General features: G+C 46.5%; 1 protein-coding gene across 6 annotated transcripts in view; it reads left to right on the top strand.

Annotated features, from left to right (window-relative positions):
* The window catches only part of CACNB1 (calcium voltage-gated channel auxiliary subunit beta 1), a 557,229-nt gene that overhangs the window by 486,848 nt on the left and 46,914 nt on the right, over window positions 1-23,467 (top strand). For all 6 annotated transcript variants that reach the window (XM_069634705.1, XM_069634704.1, XM_069634706.1 and 3 more), the window contains one exon: window positions 6,866-6,975. In XM_069634705.1, coding sequence (XP_069490806.1) covers window positions 6,866-6,975 — 110 coding nt within the window. The remainder of the gene's footprint in view (window positions 1-6,865; window positions 6,976-23,467) is intronic.

The raw sequence follows: 23,467 nt of genomic DNA, 5'->3' as shown, positions 1-23,467 counted from the left end.
CGTGGGCAGAGATAGGAAGATTAGAGGGGGGGAAGTGAATGAAAGGTGGAGGAGAGGGAGGGGGAAGAGTGTTGAAGGGAAAGAAGAAGACTTCAGTCTTATCAGTATTGTGAGAAAGAAAGCAGGAAATCATGCAGCCATTACCAATCTATTAACTGGGTAGCCGTTGCTAGCTCGATTTCCAATGAGCGCTGTTTACAAACAGCGTATTAATACAAAATGAAGCACAAGGGGTGGCCGCAGGAGGATACGAATGAGGATAATTCATATACGAATCCTGAGCCTATACAATACCCTGGAATTAATGACGAAGAAATATATGTACCAGGTACGCGGTCTGGGATAAATGATGTAAAAACGTCCCCTGAAACATCTACTATGAGTCCTATGAGTGACTATTCCATTAACAATGATGAGGAACCTTGTCCATTTGCTGCCTCCAGCATAACTAACATGCAGGGGGTGGGCGAGAGTCTGGTTAAGGATGGGGGCAACCCAGGTTGAATGCACTGCAGGAGATTTTTCGGTAAGCCGCCAGTCCCGACATTAGCTCAGTCCCTGATCTTTTCCAGACTTAGCAACACCCCCGGTGAACTCTATCCAGGCTGACATTGCAAGGGAGAAGGACATGCTTATAAATCCCTCAGAAGATGGGCAAGAGGAAATATCCAGCCCGTACAAGGGTTTCCCTCGGATGATATGAGAGGAGTATCCGGGAAGGAGGGTAAAGTGCCAACAATTGTTACTAGGGATCTTGGTGGTTCTAAATCTCTTACATGTATGATGCTTAATGCACAGTCGCCGATTAATCATGCAGTGGAGGTATCGGAGTATATTGCCGCGCATCATGTAGATCGGCGTGCCATTACAGAACCATGGCTGCATAAAGAAGCTGGGCCTTCCCTCACACTAGCAATCCCAGCTGGTTACCACCTTTTTTGTGTGGATAGAACTTTTGTTAAAGGGGGCGGTGTAGCTTTCATTTGTAACTCTGCCTTAAAAATACAAGAAGTTCTTATTCAAGGACCATCTGGCTGTGAACTGATTAATATTAAGTTGCTTACAGACTGCAATGCTACATTTAACTGTACTTTGGTGTATAGACCACCTACTGTAATGCCAGATTTCACAGATCATTGTGTTAAAATGCTAGTGCCTTTTTTAAAACCAGTTTTGGGAATGTATTTTGCTGAGTGCCTTCAATTTATGGCAGACTGGCACCCCTGATTTGGTGGCGACCTTGTTCGAATCCTCCCTTAAACATATGTGTTTCGGCATCATATAAATAAGGCAACTCACATCAAAGGACACATACTGGACTGGTTTGAGATTATTAACCCCCAAATTAGCCTGCCCATTGTGTCGCCTTGTCAATGGTCTTATTTGACCTTCTGACAATAAATTTAGTGAAAAAAGATTAACTTAGTAGGAATTGCAAGGTATCTAAAAATGTTTGGAAAATCACAGCTGAATTCATGGAGCCTTTTCTCGCCTCTCGGGGACAAAATACAGTCGATATAGCATCTGCAAAGGATCTGGCCATAATGTACCAGCATACACTTTCTAAGGCATTGGGGCAAGGGTTGGGAGGATAGCTCTGGGGCAACGTGTTGGTCTTGGAAGCAAGACAACGTATAGCAACACAGGTTTGTATCCCTGTCTTGCTCTTAGAAACCTTCCCCAGTATTAAGCGCATTATAAAAGAACAATTTTAATTATAAGCAGTGGCTCCATTGAAGCTGCTTTCTCTACCTTTCAAAGAGCAATACATGATACACCACAGAACTACATGAGCTTAACATTTCAAAAATTAGATGTTTTCACAATTGGACAAAATCAGGTTTCATTTGGGTTTAGAGAGGCCTGATCTAAAGTGGCTAAGGATTATGAAAGCGCTATCATTGAGGTCACCAAATCTGATTATATCTTTAGGATTAGGAGCGCTGGATCAGATGCGCAAGAGCTCTTTAAAATCCTGAAGGAGCTGGAAAATGCTGGCTCAAGAGAGAGCATCAACATAACAAAGGAACAGGGATGCTGCACCTCCATACAAGAAGCCCTATTTAATAAGTTGAATAGGATCAAGGTGAAACAAATGGAGATTAAAGCTATAGGCTCATGTGTTACAGGGGATGGTATGGAGGCTGATTGCATAAACAGGTCGCCAGTTTCTCAAACACTATTTGAGATTAAGCTAGTTTCTGAGACTGAAATGACCAATATAATTTCACACCTGACACCCACTAAATTGCAAGGGAAATATCTGCCCCGCATTGGTGGTAAGGGTCTGCCTACCATCCCTTGCTTCTGTTGTTACTAATTTCCTCCATCTGTCCTTTGCTGAGAGCAAGGTTCCGGATTGCATGAAACATGCATGGATCGCCCCTTTACTGAAGATGTCTGGGTTACACCCCCTGAATGAAGACTGCCAACTATAGACCAATAACTAACGTGCCATTTTTGATCAAAACCCTGGATCAAGTCGGCTCTCTGCAAGTGTTGGAACATCTAAATTGGAATAATATCTTAAGCATCAGCTAATTAGGTTGTGGACCCGTTCACGGGACAGAAACTGCCCTATTGGACTTAAAATAACATTCTGACATACATGGACATGAGTTAGTTGGTATTGTTGATGCTCCTAGACCTCTCTGCTGCATTCAACTTAGAGGATCATTGCATCTTGATTAAGAGACTCCAACAAGTCGCTGCTTTTTCTACGCCTGCAGCAGAGTGAGTCAGGTCTTTTCTGGCAAATGGTCAGGCTTGAGTATGTAGTCAGGAAGCGACAGCAGATCCAGTGTTTGGAGTACTGTAGGGATCTTGTGTTTTCCCTACTCTATAGGACATTTTCACCTTCCCTCTGTTCCAGCTCCTAGAGCTGGGAGGCTGCGCATGCAAAGGCCTGAATTTCCGTCTTTGTCCATCGATGGCTGTAAGCTTGCTGCACTCCCTAAGGTTAAAACACTGGGAGTGTATCCGGATCAAACCATGACCGTGACAGCGCAAAATAACAACATAGTCTCGTCGTCTGCTTCTTACATCAAATTGCTGACTCAAACTCACCCATTCTTGACCAAAAAGAGCTGTATTACGGTGGCTAGATCTATTGCAGGATCTAAACCTGATTATTGTAATGACCTTAGTTTAGTTTAGTGTCTTTATTTATACTGCGCGCCGAACCCTGAGGTAACCGGGCGCCAGAGACTTAGAGCAGATGTTACATGTTAGATGCAAATATCAAAAGTATACGATAGCAACAACAACAATGGTAAGTGTGAGTGACCAGGGTTACATGATGGTCACTGGTTCGAGAAAATGTGTTGCAAAATAGAGTTGCTAAGTGTTACAGAGTGAAATACAATGAAAATAAGCAGGCAGAGTGGTTTGGTGCAAATGAGTCTGACATTAGCAACTCTTATCGGCGAGCCAAGTCTTAACTTTGACTCTAAAGGTCCAGAACAAGGGTTTTCATTCTGAGGTCGAGGGGAAAGGCATTCCACTGTTTGGCGGCTAAAACAGGGAAGCTTGTTCCACCCGCTTTTTTTAGATTGAATTTGGGAATGGTGAGGCAGTGCGAGTACATGGTTCTGGTTGGTCTAGCTGATTGGTGTTTGTTGAATTTAACTGCCAAGTACTTGGGTGCAGAGTTTGTCAGGCATTTATGGATGATGACAAGTGACCAAAGGGAAATTCTGTCTCGTACTGGGAGCCAGTGGCCGTCCTGTCTGAAGCTAGTGATGTGAGTGGATCGAGGGATGCTCAACGCCGATCTTAAGGCATTATTTTGGAGAACCTGGAGTTTGTTAAGGTTACATTCAGAGGTGCCTAGGAAGAGGGTGTTACAGTAGTCGATTTTGGATAGCACTAGTGCTCTGGCTAGGGTAATACAACTATTAGGCGAGAGGAATGACTTGAAAGCATTGATCAACTTATTGGTGTAGGCAGTTGAGGATACAGTGGCATTCACTTGCTTTTTGAGTGAGGGTGTGGAATCTAAGTAGACCCCCAAGGTTTTAATTTCTTTGGCCACTTTGATCAGGTTTCCATCAATGTTGATGGATTCATATCAAGGGTCTAATTTGTTTAGTCGTATTTGGGTTCCGACAAGCAGGAGCTCAGTTTTCTCATTGTTGAGACATAAGCTGTGGTTTGCCATCCACGCCTGGATCTCCAAGTATAAATCATTAATTAGTTTTGAGTCCTCTTCGTAGCACCCTGACAGCGTAATGAGAACCTGGGTATCATCAGCATAATTTATGTATGTGACACCCAGGTTGTCAAGCCGGTCAAATAGGAGCTTTGTGACTATATTGTATAGCGTTGGCGATACGCACGATCCTTGAGGGACACCGCAATAGATGGGAATAGGGTCAGCTGATGCCGAGGGTGCGAAGGGTGGTGCAATTGGATAGGAATGATTGTATGCAGGCGGATGCATCGCTAGGGAAGGCAACTGCTGTGTCGTCAGATGCTCAGTGAGGATCCAGTGGTCAACAAGATCAAAAGATCAAAAGCTGCAGCTAGGTCTAGCCGCAGGAGCATGGCCCGCTTACTATTGTCTCTCTATGCTGGACTATTTCAACATCCTCTTTCGAAATCTGCCTGCCTCTACTCTCTGCCCTTGGCACTCATCCAAATCAGGACTGCGAGACTTGTCCTTGGCCTCAAGCCCAGGGTTCTTATCTCCCCAGGACTGAAATCTCTGCACTGGCTCCCAGTGGCTGTGAGGATTAAGTTCAAAACCCTATGCATTGTCCACAAGGCCTTCTGGGGCACAGGGCCTCAATACCTTCAACTCTCTCTCCCTAAATATCTTCCTTCTCGATCTCTTCGCTCATCTCCCTCAGGGTCAGTCTCTTCTCCAAGCAACGTGTTGGCGGTAGATCTCTTTCTGCAGCTGTGCTTCCCTCTGGAACAGCCTCCCTGCCTTCCTTAAACTTCCAGAAGCACCTCAAAACATTTCTCTTTGCCTCTGCTTTTTCTCCTCCTCTCCCCTACTGACCTCCTGGCTGCAACCAGAACTGCACTGGCTACCTGGACACCCTCTGATCTCGTGCCCTTGTCCCCTCCCCCACCAGTCGCACACCTGCTCTGCCTTCCTGGCAAACCCTGCACTTGGGGACTGTTTTCTATATCCCTACAGTCCCACTATCAGCACTTGACACCTGATGTCTGCACTTACCTTTGCACTTGCCACCAGCTGGCCGTACATTGTTTATTTATTCTATTATCGCATGTACTGCACTGTCCCCTCCCGTTGCCCCCGCACTTTCCCCCTCCCCCTTCCCTTGCACTTACATGATCTGAATGACACCTGCCCTAGTAGGATCGTTGTCTGTCTTGCCTAGTTGCGCCTTGAAACACTTGTGTATAGGCGCGTTATAAATGCCATCTCATATCATATCATATATCATATCATTGTCCTTTGCCTCATCCATTTGGATTTTAAGGTCCAGGAGGGCTGTTTCTGTTCCATGCCTTGGCCTAAAGCATGATGGTCTGAGGCCCAGTAGGTTGTTGTCCTCCAGGTGTTTCTGGATTTGTAGATAGGCCACTCTATCTAAGATCTTTAGGATGTAAGGAGCGGTGGTGATGGGCCTGTAGTTAGTGGGATTCTTAGGGTCTAGATTGTTTTTTTTTTAAGAGGGGGATGACCCAAGCCTCCTTAAGGCTGTTGGGAACCTTCTCCTGGGCATTATCAAAAAAGATTGTGCCAGGATCCAAGTGATCCAGAACAACGTGGGTAGGGCTGTGGAGGGTCTGAGCAGGTGGGATTGTGTATCCCTGGCCAGGAAGGAGTTGCACTGGCTTCCTATAGAAGCCAGCATTGTACATCGGATCTTGATGATAACACAAACATTTCTTCTGGGCATCGGTCCCTCTTGTCTCTCAGAGAGCCTGGTTAAACTTCCTAGTCGAAGGGCTTTAAGATCTAACGACTCAAATCTACTCTGGGTTCCTAGAACAGAACTGCTCATGGTGAGTAAAGGGGCATTGTTTGCAGCTTCACCTGTGTTATGGAACACATTGCCACCGGATCTGAGGCATATACATTCTGTCGACGCATTTAAGCAGAAGTTAAAGACTTATCTCTTCCATTAACGGTCCTGCTTGTCTCCGAAGACCTTTGTCCCTTGTGGATATAGTTTCTGTAGGGTTCTGTTATGTTTGTCTTGAGTTGGAGTGCTAGCGCCCTTATGCCTGCGGGCCTGTTGTGCTGGCGCTAAACAAATAATACAATAAATAAATACATAAACTGTCAATCATTCTACCAAGCTTTCAAACAGATGCTTTCATAGCAACATTCCCACAAGGTGCTGTACTTTCACTATTTTCAACCCGCTCCCATGAGCCTTGAATATGACTCACTCGTTCAAGCTCTCACCTCCTTCTGTTTCCTGAAGGCGATTGTTACATTAAACCTTCTTTTGATTTTCCCAACATTTAAAATTCACGAAAACCCTAAAATGCCACTGTGTCTGACAGGTTATACTTGGGAAGGCCTCCACTCTGTTTAGTGACTGCTGGGGTCTACCTGGCTGGCACTAAGATTTGCCGTACACGCCCTGGGATCCAGTGAGTGACTCCTCAGGTCTGCAAGTCAGTCTCTGAATTCTGCTGCCAAGACAACAGGCTTCACTGGCAAACCCTGAGGTCTGCTTGGTGATTCCTGGGGTTTATTTGACACACCCGTGAGTCCGATGAGCTACGCCTGAGGCCCGATGGTGGCTGAGGTCTGCGGGACAAGTCCTGTCATCTGTTTGTTAAGCTGTAGGATCTACTTGGTTATCTCTGGGGTATTGTTGGTGAGTGGGAGTGTCAAATATTTCATTAAAAACGATAATTTTCTCTTGTGTTCTAGAATCTCCATCACCCGTGTGACGGCGGACATCTCCCTGGCCAAGCGCTCCGTCTTGAACAATCCCAGCAAACACACAATCATCGAGCGCTCAAGCACCCGCTCCAGCCTGGGTAAGTGGCGCTTAGTGTGGTAAATATTTGTACTCTCTTCCACTCTAGCTACTTGGGACATAAGTTCCATAGAGTGCATGACACCTCCTCAAGATCTTCCGGGGGTGTCCCTGAGACTTAGAATTTGTGGCCTGGATCCTTGGTGGCGAAAGAGGTGTTTACAGGTGCAGTGTGGGAGCTGCTACAATCCTGTGGTGGTGCCTGGTGTTCTGATAGCCATGTTATTATTTTGTTTTTGCTCATGTTGTTTCAGAGCCCGCTTGAGGTCCCGAGAGGGAGGGGACTGGATGAACTCATCCCCACTGTGCATGTAGAGTTCAACCACCCTCCCACCCCTTGCATCCAGGACCCCAAATGACACTGAGCCATGAGGACCAGTCGTGTAATATGTGCTGATGTGTATGCATTATCATAAGTGGACGGTCTAAAGCGTGGGCATTCTTCTGTGGGAAAGCACTCAGCACGCAATGCATGATGGGCCACTGCATAAAATGATCTCCTTAATTAGAGCAGGACATATCATCAGCTGCCCCCCTAATAAGAAACATCAAGTAACGCCCTCTCTCCGCAACAATCCGTCAAGCACACATGTTCCCTTGGGCTCGGCTACACCACACAATCTGCTTGTTAGTCAGAGTGTCAATCTGCTGTCCTAAAAATGCACAATTTGCCTATTTATAATTTAAAATATAGCCACATTTTTCACACGTTTTGCTGAGTCCCGGGATGTGCTGTGAAAGCGAGGAAGCGTCTCTGCCTTGTACGAGGAAGCTGCACAGCATGGTTACGAAAAGCCCAGCATTAAGATCTTCCAAAATGATATCTCAAATTCTACACCGTTTTTATTCTATCTCAAATTCTACATTGTAGCAAAAGATTTACCTAGTTTTCTAGACTTTCTGATGTTTTAATCATTAGAACATTACTTCTACCAAAATGTTCAACAAACCAGGGGTAGCTTATCTGTTTCATTGCAAATAAAGACTCACATACCAATTGAATCATGTGAATAAATACCATTTGTTAAAAAATCCACTGAGGCTACTAGCCCCAACCCGATACTTTAAGATGCAAAAGAACCTCACAAACTTAATATTAAAGACTGCCAAGGTCCGGAAGTACAAGTACATATATATAGGGTAGACCATTTTAATCAAAGTTGAATTGGCTGTACATTTGATTAAATTTACTTTTGAGGAACCATATTCATCTAAATCAAAAGTTAAAAGATTCCAAATCTTATTAAACAAGAACATTTTATTACCAGTTCCCAAAAGCCCTTTTTACTTGGCGAAATTTCTCCAAATTGGTCTTGACACCAGTGCATGCTTGCACGCTTTTGCAGGTAATAAGAGAAGAATGAAGATGACCCCTGCTAGTTGCGCATGGAGTCTTGATTCTATTGAAGACACTTAGGCGAGCATTATGCTTCAACTTCTTTAATCTACTCTTTGGCAGTTTCATCATTTCAAGTAGAAAAGAAAACCAACAACTTGACATTTTCTTTCTCTTTTCTTGAAAACTATATTTCTTTCTTTTCCAGTCTCTTTTGTAGTCTAAGGTCCTTGCTGTGAGCAGACCCCTAACCACATCCTGTCCTTGACTCCTCCTCTTCTTTGGATGTTCTGAACCGTACCGTCATAAGAGTCCCATAACAACACTGTACGTACAACCAAACAATCCGGGACCAATCCACAATAACGAACGCTGTCTCTCTTGCGACCGACTGCAGTCCACGGCGGAAACCTTCCGAATCTCTCCTGCTAGTAATGCCGGTCAACCATTCTTCTGGTACTTTCCTGCAATCCAGAAAAATGTCATTAGTGAGGGAGAATGCACTGCCCTATTTTACATAATCAGTAAAATTCATGTTAAACACAAGCCAATGTACAGTGCATACGCTGGGCGGGAAAGTAATGATCATCTCTGTGTCTTTAACAGAATCAAGACTCCCTGCCCAACTAGCTCGGGTAATCGTCATTCTATGTCAAGACAGGAGGCAAGCATTATGCTTGTTCAAAGATCTGCATTACCACTCCCGCTAGAGATGCAATTGGTTTAAAATAACAAGACTTAAACACACTGTCACTCGACCAGTCCGCTGCTTGGAGAATGTCAGCGAGTGGGACACCCACTACAAACGATCTGGACGCCATGGTCCCCCTGACTGAATGAGCTCCAAACTGCTCCAAACTGATTCCTGCCTGTTGCATAATCTCTCTGACCCACCTTGCAATGGTGGCTGTAGCCACCACTTAAAACGGTCGCTTACGCGCAATAAGCAACTGAGAAATTCTCGCTGGGCGATGCTCTGCTGTCCTGGACTCATATTCCTTAATGCAGGAAGCGACGCACAACTTTGGATATCCGGGCATATACGGATATGAAATAGAGGTAGATTTTGTCTTTAGCTAAGGTAAATGTTACTCCCTCTGGATCATACACCTTCCTATCTACTTCCAGCACGTTGACATTGGAGAACCTTCTGCACGTTATCAGACAAAGGAGCCTTGCTAACTTCCCTGACAGCTGGGTTATCGAAAGATACCTGTTTGTCGGCCAGTTTGCTAAAAACATCAACACCCCTGTCACATCCCAGAGACACAAGTACTTTTTCACTGGGGGCACGTGGAAACGTGCTCCCTTCGTGAGTCTCACTACTGCTGGGTGTTCTCCCACTGGAGAGCTGTCCACAGGTGTGTGGCCGGCAGATATGGTTGACCTGTATGCTCCTATTGTCCTGAAGTCTTTACCCTCATCTAGGAGGGCGGCCAGAAAATTGAGGATTGATACTACAGGGGCAGAAACTGTTGGAATACCTCTCCTTGCGCACCAGCTCTCCCACTTGTGCTATGCTGTGTCGGTTGGATGGGACCCAGGAGTCTGAGTTGAGCTGGGCAGATAGGTTAGAAATGCCTGGCATAGCCCATCTACTCCCGACACACTGGAGGCCATCAAAGGCAGTGCCTGCCTCACTCTCAGAGGATGATATTGTCCAGCTGGGTCAGTGAGTATTTGCACATTTGACGGGAGAATGCTTTGGAAATCTGAGGAAACTTCCATCACAGCTGGAAGCCAGACGTGTGACTTCCACACAGGTGCTATAATCACTATTGTCGTTTTCTCCCTGTACACTTTCGCCAGTACCCTGTTCAACATCCCGAATGGGGAAAATGCATAATGTATTCCCCCGCTACAAGGCTAGTAAGAATGCATCTATCTCACGTGCGTTAGGGTCTGACCTCCAGTTGAAGAACTTCGACGTTTGAGCATTGAGCCTGGAAGCAAATAGATCTATCTGAATCGGTCTCCACAACTGATCTAGCTTCCAGGAGACTTCTCGGTCGAGCTTCCACTGGAGTCCATAAAATAACAGGAATTCCAGTCTGCTACCACATTGAGAGACCCTGGGAGATATTCGGCCGTGACTGAAATCCCAACCTGTAAGCAGTAGTGCCAAAAGTCCTTTGCTAGCTCTGTGAGGAGTCTGGACCTTGTCCCTCCTAAGTGGTTTATGTACCTGACTGCTGAGAAGTCCTTCCTCAAAAGGATGCAGCAGTTCACTTTATCTTTTGCAAATGCTTGGATTGCGAAAGGCCCAGCTAGTAGTTCCAAACAAGCAGAGGTTTTAGCTCCCCTGAAACCCATTTGCCCCCTGTTTCTTGGTCGCTGCAATGGGCTCCCCAGCCTGCTCTGCTGGCATCTGATTCTTTGATCAACTAGAGACTGTCTCCAAAGCTGGCTCACCCATTCCATGCTTTCATGTTCTGTAACCACCAAAGCAATTCTGTGCGCAAGTCATGTTCGAGAGAAACTAGTTGGTGAAATCTCAAGCATTGCTGAAGATGCTTTATCTTCAGCCTCTGGAGGTCCCTGTAATACAGGGAACCAAGCAATATCGCCTGAATGTACGAGGCTAATAGGCCCACTATCTTCGCTAAGGAGCGGAGGGACAGGACCTGCTTGCCGAGACATGCTGAGAGCTCTTTCTTGATGTCTCGAATCTTCCTCGCTGGATGCTCCAGCATTGCTCTCCTTCTGGAGGGGGACGTGTCTGACTTCTCCCTGTTCACTAGGAACCCAGGTGACGTTAGGAGATCTGTCACTCATCCTACCTGATATGATAGTCTGACGCCCTTCTCCATGATGGCTGCTGTCACCGTAAGTTTGGTAAATGCCCAAGGGGCTGACGCCGGCAGAAAGGCAGAGTCTTGAATTGCCAGAATCGCCCTTGCCACCAGAATGCTAGGAACGGGTGATCTACTAGTGCTACCGGAACTGCCAGATATGCATCCTTCAGGTCTATCCTGGCTAACCAGTTGTCTTTCCTGAGGGTGTCCCTTACCTGGTGGATGCCCTTCATTTTGAAGTGCCTGTATACCACCCAGCCGTTTAGCTCTTTCAGGTTTATCACTGGCCGTACTTTCTCCTTTCTCTGAACCAGGAACATGTTGCTGACAAAGCAGGGCCCTGACGTGTTGCAGCGCTCTATTGCTTTTTTCTCCCTGAGCAGTTTGAGCTTGTTGTGGAGGAGGGCTTCCTCTGTCCGTGACCTGGCCAGGATGTTTGGTCGTGATATTTGGGACAGAGTCTCTACGAACTCTAGCCTGAAGCCCTGGGTAGTGTGTAACACTGATGCATTGCAGGACAGTGCGTGCCAGTTCTGCCGAAATTGTAAGGTGCTCCCCTACCGGAGGATATGCGCTGCACTAGTTTCTCACTCCAAGCAGGTCCTTGAGCTCTGCCTGCTCCTCTCCCCCTACGTCCTCTGTAGTTTCTCCCTCTTGAAGGGAAGAAAGAGTCTTGCTGTCTGGACTCATACCCTGGGGTCTTCAAGAGGAAGGAAACCGACCGGCCGCCCGACCCTTATACCGGCCGGTCCTGGCAAAAACTCTACTGAGGAAGATCTTCTTTATGGATGATTGAGCTTTCTCCAGGCAAGCCTATGTCCCTACGAATCTCCTCATCTCTTTGCTGAAGGCTTCTCCAAAGGGGATACCATGCGCTGCTTCGCCTGCTTCAAATGTAGCCAGGTCGCCCAACTTAAAATCGATTTTTAGTAGGAGGCTCCTGCGCCTATCCGAAGAGATGGCACAGTTAGCATTCCCATACTAGGCAGACTGCTCTGTGTGCCCAGCTACCTATGGTCTCTACTGGTACCTCCTCTCCGGTGTCCCGAGCTCTTTCCGCCATGTCCATAATTTTTGCTAGTGGACCTGTGACATCCAACAGCTTTTCCTGACAGCTCCGCCAGGACCTGTCAATGCCTTTCCTGAGGTCTTTGGAGGTTTTTGTGACAAGCGTCATCGTCTGGTCGAGCTCAAGTGTTTCGGCCACCTTCCCTGCCAGATTGGGAAGCAGGCATTCAGCTCTCATGCAAGCTCTGGTCTCTTTGTCAAGGGCTTTTCGCATTCTCTGTGCCATATACTTGTCTACCTCTGGAGATGGCTGCCATTCTGAGGATCTGGGATTTCCCATGCCCTCTGGGTCGAACATGTCCGACAGGTCTTCCTCTTGAGGCTCCAGTTGTTTTTCCTTCCTGACCCTCTTTTGTCCTCCTTGGACTTGTTTAGTTTCTTCGTCAGGAGATGGGACTGATGTTTTCGGTGAACCCTTGCTCTCCTCATCGTCTGTATCTCCCATATTGTCTTCCCCTGGGGATGGGGTATGTAGGTCTGGTACCGCTGCCCTTTGGAGGAATGCCTCTTTAGCCTACCAAAGGCATCAGTGACCTCTGGTGCTTTGTGTTCTTTCCCCCGTGACATGGACCCGGGGGAGTAGAAGAGGATTTCCTCTTCGGGTCGTGTTGCTCCCCTGAAAGCTCTCTTTAGTGATATTGCCCTTTGCGGATGTTCTTTCTCTGATGTTCTGGGTGCTTAAGTCTTTTTGCCCTGGTATAGCTTCTAATGTGCCCAGTTTCTCTTTAATCAGCCCCACACCTCTGCCACGGCTACCACTAGTGAACCACCAAGCACCTACTTGAAGCTGACCACCAACTCGCTCTCTGCTTGCTCTTCCTCGCTCCGCTCGTACTCGGACATGTTGGAGCCTGAAAACTTTAGTATGGTACTAGTGCCACTGCCTAGACAACGCAGACTGCGTCACACGTCCGTGGGGTTAACTCAGGTAGGCCGGGCTTGGACCCTCAGCATGTAGCTCACAGTCTGTGCTAACAATAATAGCAGTTATGTGGACCCTATGGTGGCCAATGCAAGCTTAGTCCCTTGCTCTACATAAAAAGTAGGTATGCACTTTAATATATACATATTTTCTTTTCTGTTCCCCTTTTGTTCACTAGGTTAAGTGTGGGGTGTGGGGACCCTTCCTGACCCGCTCCGTACACTTAGTAGGCCTTCCGGTGGGTCTCTGGTCCTTGCGAAGCTAACCTCGAGTTCGAGGTTGCTCGTTTGTAATTTCGTGTGCTGGAAACTCACATGTCGAAAGACGTCACTGCCACGTGCTGCTTTATATTGATTGCAGCGTCTGAGGTGTCTCCCTTCCTCCGCCTACTGAGATCACTGCCAAAACGATAAAACTTATGGGAGCCCTGTCGCATATGCCGAGGGAGGGGGTCGCTCTGAGGTGCCAAGCGGGTCCCCGGATGTGCTGAGAATGCAGCACGGGTCCCGCTCGGTGGACTGATGCCCTACGCCGCTCTCGCGCGCATGCGCACACTCGTGCCCCGGCCCCAGAATTCTAGAACGAACTTCCCATTTTCATAACACAAGTGAAATGTCTGCGCCGAGTATTACGCGCTTCACCACAATAAAGCCAATATATGTTTTATCGATCAAATCACATATACAGCGATAAATGCTCTGCAGCAAGAAAATGATAGCACTTATCTGGCTGCAGAGCAGCTAAAGAAGAGGAGGAGTCAAGGACAGGGTGTGGTGAAGGGTCTGCTCACAGCAAGTGCTTTGGGCTACAAAAGAGACTGGTAAAAGAGGGAAATGTAGTTTTCAAGAAGAAGAAAAAAAGAGAAAGAAAATGTGAAGTTGTTAGTTTTCTTTCCTACTTGAAATGTTGAAACTGCTGAAGAGTAGATTAAAGAAGTTGAAGCATAATGCTCGCCTCCTGTCTTGACATAGAATTCCAGCATCCGTGTGCAGTGCTGGGCTACATTTAATGTGTGGTAGGTTCCAAATCTTAACCCACCCATGTCATACGCACGCGCATCATGCAAGAACCAGCCCTGTGAGTGCATTTTGTGGTTCAGAGTTACGAGCTTGGTAACAGTTTTGCGACAATCTGCAACGCCTGCACGTGCAATGAGTGTGTATACAAAAAAAGCCCAGCACTTTTCCACCCTCCATCACAAATCTCTGTGTGATTAACATCTAATTTCTGTGTGCAGTGACCACCCACACAATCTCCACCTATGGTATACGTGCATGTATGTTTCTCCTAAAGTTATAACTGCTCATGACATCTCCTTTCTGTGATAAACACATGTCACCTCTGCTTGCCATTGTGCTAGTCTGACAAGGACCTGTATGCTCTCTTTGTGCTGTGACACCCGTCATCTCTTCTAGTGGGATGCATGCTTGTGCCATGCATTATTTTCTGATAAACGCCCACGTAGACTCAGTCACTGAAGTAGATCTTGCAGCATGAACGGGCTACAGATTCACATGCTTTCAATAATCATGCCATCCACGGTCGAGTCTGTCGAAGACTGATCCAAGAGAGGACCTGTCTAGGAGACCTCTCCCCGAGCAACAATCATGCCATCCAGTGATGGGAAGGATTGCTTCTTGGGTGTACCTGTATTATTATTAGCTGTTGGTGTCGACTGCAAAGCCATAATGCCCTCTTGATCACAACCTGATTGTGTGTTATCTATTGCAACGTTTGAGCAAGGAACACCTTAAATTGAAAGACCTTTAGATTGGAACATTGCAAGACACTCCACCAAGAGGTCAGTGCATCAGTACCCCCTTTCACTTTGCTGCAGGTTGTCTTTGAGGGGATGCGTTGCAATTAAGCACAGCCTGTGCACCCTTTGTCTTCATGTAGACCTATGGTGGAGGACTTTCATCTTGAGAACGCTTTAAAGGTGAAATGGAGAAGGGCCTCGCAGGCACAGCCGGGCTCGGTGAGAATCACACCTGTGCGCAGGGGTAACATAGGTCCAGCACTCCAAACAGCAGGGCAAGGATTCAGAACCCGAATACGTTTGCCCAAAACGCAAAGCCACAGTTATGCTTATCCCGGAATAACCATCCTAGTAAATGTGATATGCTTTCAACATTCTGTTAACAGAGGCTATCTAATTCACAACATTGTAGGGAGGTGATATTGTGAAGCCTGGATAAGCATTTGAGCAAGTTCGCACGGATACAGGGAGTGAGTCACTTTGAAACACCATTGTGAAGGTGTTTGAATTGCTAAATGGATACATGAATAGGATCTGCCCTGAGGAAGAGCTTGAAAGGGTCGAAACACATGTTGGCTGTCTATGAATATTAAAACAAAAAGCATTTCCATGAACCGACTGGATATTTGAACTTTTGTATGCAAATTAACCAAGTTTTGTGATTTTGAGAGGGAATCTGGACGCAGATGGTCAGGCGACGTGATTCACAGTTTCTAAGGATACCCACACTTCCTTTTTCCGATCAAGGTGCACCATCTCAAGGTAATTGCAGCCCACCTGGAGAGACTGCCATATACATCTACCCATACTTATAAGCTGAAAAAAGTGAGAGCGTGTATTAGGAACCTCAAACAGCATGATAATGCTGCCTCATCAACGGGTAACAATACTAGTGGAAAAATCAACATTGAGACCTGTACAGAAGATACATTCCCTGGGTCTCATATACAGAAAAGCATGCATCTTTTCCTTTGGAAGCGAGGATTCTATCACTCTAGGAGGGCTTTCCAGAGTTGCGGCCCAAGTTCTACGCACTATAGAATCATGCCACCTACTTGTGCCAGGGATGTGTTTGAGAATGCTACCTCTACAGCAACCATTAAGCCCACAGTCGGTGATAGGTTCAGCAGATATGGTAGCTGTGTCATACCGGCAGTAGAACCTCAAAGATGATGGCACTCTGACAACCTAAGGATGGGATGGAGAGCCTGACGCCCATTTCTACTAGTGATGTGAAGAACACGTCCATCCCTTTTGAAATGGTGGAGTATACAGCAGTCGAACAGTGGTCCATGAAGCATGCATATGAGAAACTACTCCATGTCAACTCAGAGTTGGATGCCGTGTCACTGACTGGCATGCTATTCAGGAACTTTGCGTAGCCCATACCATGACATAGTACCACTGAAACACTGAGGTTCCAGGTCCAGGAAACTGTCTAAAGAAGGTCAATTACAATGATATTGGGCTACATAGAGAAGATGCTGAGTAGGTCTGCGATTCAACAGATGGTCTTAGTAGCCAATTTCAAGGCCATCACAAATGTAAACAATATCAATGCCTGGTCAAAACAGCCAGCCTGTCTGTCTGGGTGAAACACAACAGTCGGCCTGGTCACTGTTCTCAACAAAAAAGTGCATAAAATTCCACAACGAAGCATTCACGTACTCCTAACCAGGGATTGCTGGGGAGCGCTCTTCAGATAGACTGGTCAGTGATTTTTGGCTACTCTTTCTCTCTAGTACACATGATACCACCGATGGTACCTAAGATGACCAATGTAGGGGCAACGTGTGGGCAAGACAACCATATTTCCCACAATGTATTTGCATTTGTACTTATTAGGTAGTTTCCCATACCTTCTACCAGGAGTGAAGTGCAGCAGTGCAGATAGTGCAGGTAGTCCCTATGCAGGGTGCTTTTACATAGTCACATGGTTGTATAGGTTGGAGCAAGCCAGATGTTGAAGGGGTAGAGGAGTGGCATATAGAAAGCGGACGATTAACAACAGTGGGGCGGGGGTAACATACACATCATGATACACAGATTATGCATTGGGGTAGTTAGTAACAAAGCTACAATTTACACATGTGCAATTTTGATTTCATGTGGGTAGTGGAGGCAGGGAGGAGAGGGAGGGAATTGATGCCGCTTTGCATGCTAGCAAATTCAACTTGAGTCTGGTTTTGAGTAACTCCACATATTTGATTGCTTTGATGTCTGGGTGGGTTGGGGGGACATTCCACTAGCAAAGGGCAAGTAGTGTGGAGGATCAGAAGCAAGAGCTGGCACAGGGCCGGGGCAGCATAGATGTGTTATTGAGAGTTGTGGAGCATAGGGTGTGTTGGGAAGTGTACAAAGAGACACAGTCAGCAAGAAAGTGGGGGGCTAGGCCATTAATCCATTTGAGGACAAGAATTAGAAACTTGAAAGGGGAGCGCAGTTGCATTGACATCAAGGCGTGTTGGTGTCTAGGTTGGTGGGGATGTACGAAGATTGTAAAGGGTGTCAATGATAAAGTTCAGAACTTTGTTGAGTGGGGCAAAGGAGTAGAGGGAAAGGCCCAGGAATAGAATATACCAGAAACCAAACTTGCTAAGGACCAGGGTAGACATTACAGTTCTTGCAGAGTGGTGAGGCAGGCACAGACAGATTTTCCTAATGTTTAGAAGTGCAATCAGGACAGCAGTGATGAAGTGATGAGCTTGAGTTCCCGGTCAAACAGAACTGAAAGCTTTCGGTTCTTGGGCGATGTAGTGAGTAGTGCAGGAGGAACAAGGGGTGGGAGAGTAGGGTTGGTGTTGGAGGGCCTGGAGATAAATGATGTCCATCTTGGAGAAGTGAATGCAAAATAGAGCTATCGGTGAACAGACGGAAGAGAGGCAGTTCTTGATGCACTCTGCAATGTCAAGGAAAGGAAAACATCACCTCCGTATCCTCGGCAAAGAGATGGTAGTGCCATCCAAATGGTTTGACCCATCAGCCCAGGAATGAGGTACAGAGAAAGAAGAGGAGTGGGCTGTGGAGTGGTCCTTTTTGGATGTCCATGCATATGCATACTATTATCGCATGTAATGTAGGATGGGCAGTAAGGATAGGCAAAGGCTCAAAATACCCTACTTTGGCTTGAACAGCATGGTTCATGGTGTCAGCACATTTGGATATGCGGCTCTAACCCATGGGTGTATGAAAGTGCTCAAAGATGCCATAAGAAAGTGCTAGACACTCAAATGGAAAGGCAAAGATGTGCCAGTTTAAAGCGTGATCAGGCACATCTTAGCATATCTTCTTCATCTAGCACAAGTGCAGCTTGCTTGCCCCTCAGCATATCTTCTTCATCTAGCACAGGTGCAGCTTGCTTGCCCCTCAGCATATCTCCTTCATCTAGCACAAGTGCAGCTTGCTTGCCCCTCAGCATATCTTCTTCATCTAGCACATGTGCAGCTTGCTTGCCCCTCTATTGCATCTACTGCTCTTAAATGCACACAAGAAGACCCAGAGATGTTTCCCTGTTAAAAATACACAGTACTGCATGCGTTCTTGGTGGGCCTGAACAAGAAGTTCTGTATAGTAAGACAGCGAGGTTTGGAGCCTGATTGTGGTGGTTTCAAGGCTGACAGAAGCACCCTTTGAGTCTATGAGTGAACATGCTGTGGAAGATTTTCATTATTGTGCTAATCTCCTTGGCAGATACACAGTTGACGAACACCGAAGACTAACCACGGCTAGCCGATTCACAGTGATTCGCTGGCATAAAGTAATCCTTTGAAGACACATATCTTTTCTAACCAAGGTTATATCTGAATGCTCAACATTGTTCCAGCGCCATGAACACCAGCAGAAAGCAGGCCGGGGTTCCAGAGGACCTTAACTTGCTACATCGCCAGCACTCAGTCGTTCAGCAAGGCGTGGCATCTGGACATTGCCCATGGATGTGCGGTTATGGGCATTCAGATTGAAAATCTAATTCTAACCAGATGGATCAAAGTTTGCAACCAATTCTGTACCCGAGTGGTAGGAAGGCATTGCAAGGACGCGTGTCAGACACAACCCGCAAGGAGCAAAGGAGCTAATGCACTGTTTTGTGGGTAACATACCATTATTAGAGACATTTAAAGTAGCGAGATGGCCCTAGTAAATCAAATAGTAAATAAATACTGATTTTAGTCAGACATAAAACAGGATATTAGGTGAGGCCCAATTTAATTAGAGATGTATTCGGAACTACCTTTACCTTTAATCCATTTCTTTGAAAAAGTGAGATGTTTACTATTTTGTGCAAAGCATGTGAACCTGTATTTGACTCATGCCGTAAAAGGAAAAGGCACTTAGCTGTAATTCTGGTTCAGCAGTTTGGTTTCTGTTATGGGGCCACAAGTGATCCTTCCGGCCTCCTCACAGGGTGAAAGAGATTTTGAAGAGTTAGCTGATCCACACAATCACTCAACAAAATAATCTGATGATGGGTCTGAGTCGAGGCAAACTGTGGGTTTGCAGATAGCATCACAAGGAGATCAAAATACTGATACGGCCATATTATTTAGAAATATTCCAGGGCAATTATGTATCCAACCGTTAAATGGCAGGATTAAGCATGTGTAATTATGATCATGCTCAAAACTGCAAATTCACTATTACAGGTAAGTAACGTTCCTCTCCTTTCCACTGGGAATTTTCACTAACTCTCCTAAATGTACTGTTTCTTTTTCCTCCCTTTCCCCTCCTTCTGTTCTCCCCTTTCTTGCTTCCTATCCTTCTTCCCTGCACTCTCTGCCTCCTTCTTTGCTCCATCCTGGTGCAGATGTCTTGGGTATGTAACTTTTAACCTCTCAGTGGCACCCCTCCACATCCCCTGCTCTCCATTTGCTGTAACAGCTGGAAGGCATGTGTGGGTGCTGAGTGTTCCTAGCATGTTCCATAAGCATGGCCTAAGAAACTAGAGGCACACAACTCCTATCTCTGGGGGCTGGGTGTTTCCCAAGCATGCAACCCCCTCAATTCCAATCTAAGGTCACAAACTCTGAAAACTGAATGTGCCGATAGCATGTAAAACAACTAGTGGCAAGGGATCTGGGGAGCCACAAAACCCCCAATCCTGGATGCTGAGTTTGCCCCGAGCATGTACATCATCACTGCAAAGGGATCTTAGGGTCACAACACCCTCAAACCCGGATGCTAGGTTTGGCCCGAGCATGTTAACCACCAGTGCCAAGGGATCTGGGGCTCACAAGACCCTGAACCCAGGATGCCGAGTTTGCCCCGAGCATGAAAACCATTAGGGCCATTAAGGCCCTAGTGGTTTCCATGAGGGTCCTTACAGCAGTTGCACTAGAAGCATCCCAGAGGAAGAAGCAGGTGGGTAGGCCCCATATCGTTTGCCATGCCATCAGATTCATTGCCTAGCATTACCCATGTCCTGCAGTCACAGTAGGGCTGCAGAAATCACCCGCTGCAATGCAATCCCTGGAGGGCCGCAGTTATCACCTGCTGCATTGCCGACCCTGCACTGCAGGAATGACCTACTCACTTGAAGTGGGTCAATCCCACTAACATCAGGTGCTGCTCTACCATAACTAAAGGAAGTAGGTTATTACCTTGTGCACCACGATCGATGGCAGATAGTAGAACTCACATAATGAGGCGCAATCCTAGGAAGGCAGCAGGTATCAACCATTGCGGGCTGGTCACTGCAGGGCGCAAGAGATCAATGCACAGTTGCATTGAAGAGGTGACTTGATGAGGTGCAATAGCTTCAAGGCTTCAGGTGTCACCTTCTGCAATTTCTGGCACGCTGCACAAATCACTCACTTTGGCACATTCACTGGAGGACTGAAGATATCCCCTACTGCTGCCCAGTGATTGCTGAGCAGAGGCAATCGACCGCCAAGGTAGAGCCGCTCCAGCCCCGAAGACATCACCCATTGCAGGGCAGCAACTGCAAGGCTAAAGCTATCTTTGGCTACCATGCAATTACTAGATGGCTGCAGATATTGCATGCTGCATTGCACTAGATGCAAGACTGGCGGTATCCACAAGTGTGAAACAATCACTGAAAGGTTAGAGACAGTTACTGGAAAGTTGAAGCTATTGCCCACAACCCAGAATCCAGTGCAGAAAATTAAGTCTGCCCTGTCGTAAATACTGCAAGCTTCAAAATATCACACCATGCAGTGAAATCACAGCAGTGCTGAGATGGCCATGGCTGCAGTGTTGTGTCTAGATATTACATGTTGGTGCATGAGCCTCCAACCCACCCATTACAAGGTCTGGAAATGGCTATTCTGCCTTCTCACGAGCATGGCAAATGCTGCCGCCACAGAGTAGATGGGGGCACCAACAGCCACTGACCCCCCCACACCAAAATCCATTCCTTGTTTGCGATAGTCTAGGCACTTTGGCTCAGTGATCCATCTAAATTCAGCACTCTATCACCCTGAAGCACTTTTTCAGTTGTTCACTTGGCATTAGAGTTTACCAATTAGAATTCTGAGTTTTGGTTGGCTGCCTCTGATTGGTCCCTCGGCGACTGTTGGACAGAAAGATGAAGCACCAGATGACATGCATTGCAGTTGGTGGTGCTTTGCAGGTTCATTTGCATTGCAGTTCATGGTGCATTGCAGCACGCACGCCATTGTTGTTTGAGCTGCAATGCAATCCAGAGCACTTCTTTGATTCAGAACTACCAATTGGGATTTTAAACGCAAAAGAACCACCTGCTTCTGCCTTCTTTTTGTAGATTTTAGGTATTCCCACTCATAATCTGGGGCGTCTACATCTCCCATTTCGGTCTGCGTCCCGCTTCTGAGCTCTGCCCACCTTCCCTTGTGTGCCTATACACAATGTGGACGTGTTCATGTCTGTCTCTTGTTTCTTCTACGTTCACACTGTTCCTTCCCTACTTGTATCACTCTCTCCTTCATGATGATGTGCAACGTATGTATTTGTGCTGGTTTATACCCGGTCTTTTGCGGCAGCACCGTGGAAGAAACCTAACGAGGTGATGGGCCTAATCAGCATAGCGTATTATATGTAGATATCGACCATAGCTTTTCCAAAGGTCTTCGAAAATTGAGGAGAGCATAAGTACAGTGTTTATGAGATAGTGGTTATGAGTTACCTTTGTGATTAGGATATTATCCTCCAGACTGTGGTGACATTGACATTGATGCAAAATAGAATTGAGGAAGTGCTCTGAGGAAGACCTCTTTAAGGGTCGAAACACGTGTTGGTTGCCCAATAAAACATTGAGTGCTTAATCAGGCGCAGCAGTGTTGTAACTATTAGATCAAACATAATTGTATTGGGTTGTGGCGCAGGTGGGCAGTTTTGTTATATTATACCCATCTTTCCTTCACGGCCCCCTCCTACACTATCTCTTACTCCCTTTTTTCGATTCCCTGCAAAACTGTTGTTATGTGCTCTTGCACGAACACTTCTCTTTCTACTACAATTAAATCAGGGCTGGCACACAAATGTCTGTCTTCCAAAGCAAAGTGGTCTTGTTGCCAGGGCCCTCTCTCCTGGCAACGGGACCACAGTTGCTGCTAGGAGGGGCAACCTGGAACCCCCTACTCTTGGCGCACTGTAGCAGCTAGTTAGTCTTGTCTTGACCTAGAACCGCTTCTGTAGCTAGTACTTCATTGAACTAGGTGCCTGGGTTTACTTGAAATGAGCACAGTTCTGGATATTTCTTTTCTTTTCATGGCAATAACCTGTTATCAAGATAAGCTCCAGATCAGCGCCATCTTGAGACTCTCGCTGATGGACAGTGTAATATCTCTGTGGCCAGATGGAGCCCGTAGGCTGCTGCGTATGTCATAGAGATCCACTCTCTCCCAAATGGAGCCATGTTTTGACACTAGCAGTTCCGCATGGTCACATGCCTCTACATACCTCTTCCCTGGTCAGGGCTTCCAATTATTGGCTTCCTTCTCTGCATTTGGGTATCTGCTATCTAATGCCGCAGTGCAAAGGTGCATGCAATACATACGACCACCATGACAGGGATGCATAAAGCACTGGATGGGCGCAATAAAAAAGTAGAAAGTGACACTTTAGAGAATTAACATGGAGAAGATTGCTAAGTTGTAGAGTTTCTTAGAGTGCTGCTAATAGTATCGGTGGATGGCTACTGTTGTGATGATGAAGTTGACTGAGTACTCATGCATTGATGTGGGTTTTGTTGTGGGTTACTTGATGTGCCGATGGGTCTTACAGAGGCAGCCCGTATTCAGCCTGGGGTGTCGGGAGTGGTGATGAAGGCGGAGAGCCTTGTATCCCCATCAAAGAGAAAACAGTGGTACGGATGCAGCGGTAGAAAAGAAGTAGCTTGGAAAAAAGGTTGTAAAATGGGTCTGGGGCAGTTGACGAGGGAAAGTAAATGATCTTCGTCTTGATGGGGCTGAACATGAGGCAAAGTTGAGCCATCTGGTAGCTATTGGCAGAGCGGAGGCAATTGGTGAAAGGAGTTTGGACAGACATCGATATGTATGGGTGGAAGTAATATTCAAATACTGTCCGCAAAGAGATGATTGTAGATGAAACTTAAGGTAGTGATGACACTCGCACAGGAGGTAGCATAGAGGCTTTGAGTTGCGGACCAAGCGCAAATCC

Source organism: Ambystoma mexicanum, chromosome 13 (genome assembly GCF_040938575.1).
Source record: "Ambystoma mexicanum isolate Mex_15411 chromosome 13, UKY_AmexF1_1, whole genome shotgun sequence".
In the NCBI taxonomy this organism is placed as follows: domain Eukaryota; kingdom Metazoa; phylum Chordata; class Amphibia; order Caudata; family Ambystomatidae; genus Ambystoma; species Ambystoma mexicanum.
The sequence above is the reverse complement of the archived record's forward strand: the minus strand, read 5'-3'. Positions and strand labels throughout refer to the sequence as shown.